We start from the raw sequence: 1418 nt of genomic DNA on the forward strand, positions 1-1418 counted from the left end.
ATATCAGTTAAATTACAGCCACATATGAATTGTAATCTACGTCTATGAGAGGTTTATAGGTTCTCACATAATTTGAGGTTCTCCTTAATTAAACATATGTATTCATTCAACTATTAAATTAAAAACGTTTCATGAAACAGGAGAAAAAACGGTGCTTATCAAATAAGTTACCGAAGCATCAACCATACTTCAATGGTAAAAAAGAAGACAATAGATACTAATTTTATATTTTATTTTAACGGCATCACACATAGCATTATTTGGCTTGCAGAACGTGCGTGGGACCAATATAAATAGAGAAACCATTTATTAAATAATTACACTTTTACACATACCTTAGTGGAAGATCTAAATGGTGGAGATCATATAAATTACAAAGACAATAGATAAATCCCACATGGTGGCTCAAATACTATACTAATATACTCTTCTTTTTGGAGATTATATTTATTACAAAAGCGTCGAGATAAAATCCCAGATGGTGGCTCAAATCCTATACTACATACTCTCTTTTTTTATTATTAAAATACACAACGCGGGACCCTACTCTAATCACCCCTCTATATATACCTAAATGTTGGTCATACATGGAATTCTCATCTAAACAAACCTTGATCATTACTCACAAACAATTTAACATGTCAAGACTATCTACTGAGCTCTTTGAGAATGAAATGAAGCATTTTATTTCAAGAAAACTTCTACTTGACACTTATTCATACCAACAACCAACGACTGCTGTGAGAGCTCCATCACCGTCAAGCCCACATACAGAACATAGCAACTTTGATGCGAATGTGGTGATGGTGCTGTCGGTGCTGCTATGCGCTCTGATTTGTTCACTAGCGTTGAACTCCATCATCAGGTTCGTATTAAGATGCACGGGCTTATTTAGTTCAGAAAGCAGCGGTAGCCAGGAAAGTACTTTAGTTAAAGCCAACACTGGAATCAAGAAAAAGGCATTAAAGACTTTCCCAACAGTCAGCTATTGGGAAGGACTGAAGCTACCAGGATTGGACAAGGAATGTGTGATATGCTTGGGTGATTTTTCAACTGGAGAGCTAGTAAAAATACTGCCCAAGTGCAACCATGGATTTCATGTGCGTTGCATTGATAAATGGTTGAGTTCACATTCATCTTGTCCAACTTGCAGGAACTCCTTACTTGAAACATGTCAAAAGATCGTCACAGGCGGGAACTATAGCGGCATTGCCTCTTCGCAACCCCTAGAGCAAGGCCCAAGAAATACTACTATTCTAACCATATTGCCTGTACCACATGAAGGTCTTGTACGAAATTATGAGACGTAACTATAGATCTTCACAAAATGAACAAATCAAATGTAATTACTGTAATACTCATAGAGGTAGATAGGTAGAAATTTTTCATTGAGTAATTTAAAGTATCATTGACAGCAA

The 1418-nt window shown here is 36.2% G+C and overlaps 1 protein-coding gene across 1 annotated transcript; it reads left to right on the top strand.

Annotated features, from left to right (window-relative positions):
* The first annotated feature begins 595 nt into the window (after positions 1 to 595).
* On the top strand, positions 596 to 1418 carry LOC111882486 (RING-H2 finger protein ATL78). Its single transcript, XM_023878854.2, has one exon. It carries the CDS (start codon positions 639 to 641, stop codon positions 1308 to 1310), a length of 672 nt encoding a protein of 223 aa, XP_023734622.1. The 5' UTR covers positions 596 to 638; the 3' UTR covers positions 1311 to 1418.

Source organism: Lactuca sativa, chromosome 4 (assembly GCF_002870075.4).
Source record: "Lactuca sativa cultivar Salinas chromosome 4, Lsat_Salinas_v11, whole genome shotgun sequence".
Classification (NCBI taxonomy): Eukaryota; Viridiplantae; Streptophyta; class Magnoliopsida; order Asterales; family Asteraceae; genus Lactuca; species Lactuca sativa.

Coding starts and splice junctions, on each gene's coding strand:
- LOC111882486 (XM_023878854.2), top strand. CDS start 639: ATGTCAAGACTATCTACTGAGCTCTTTGAGAATGAAATGAAGCATTTT.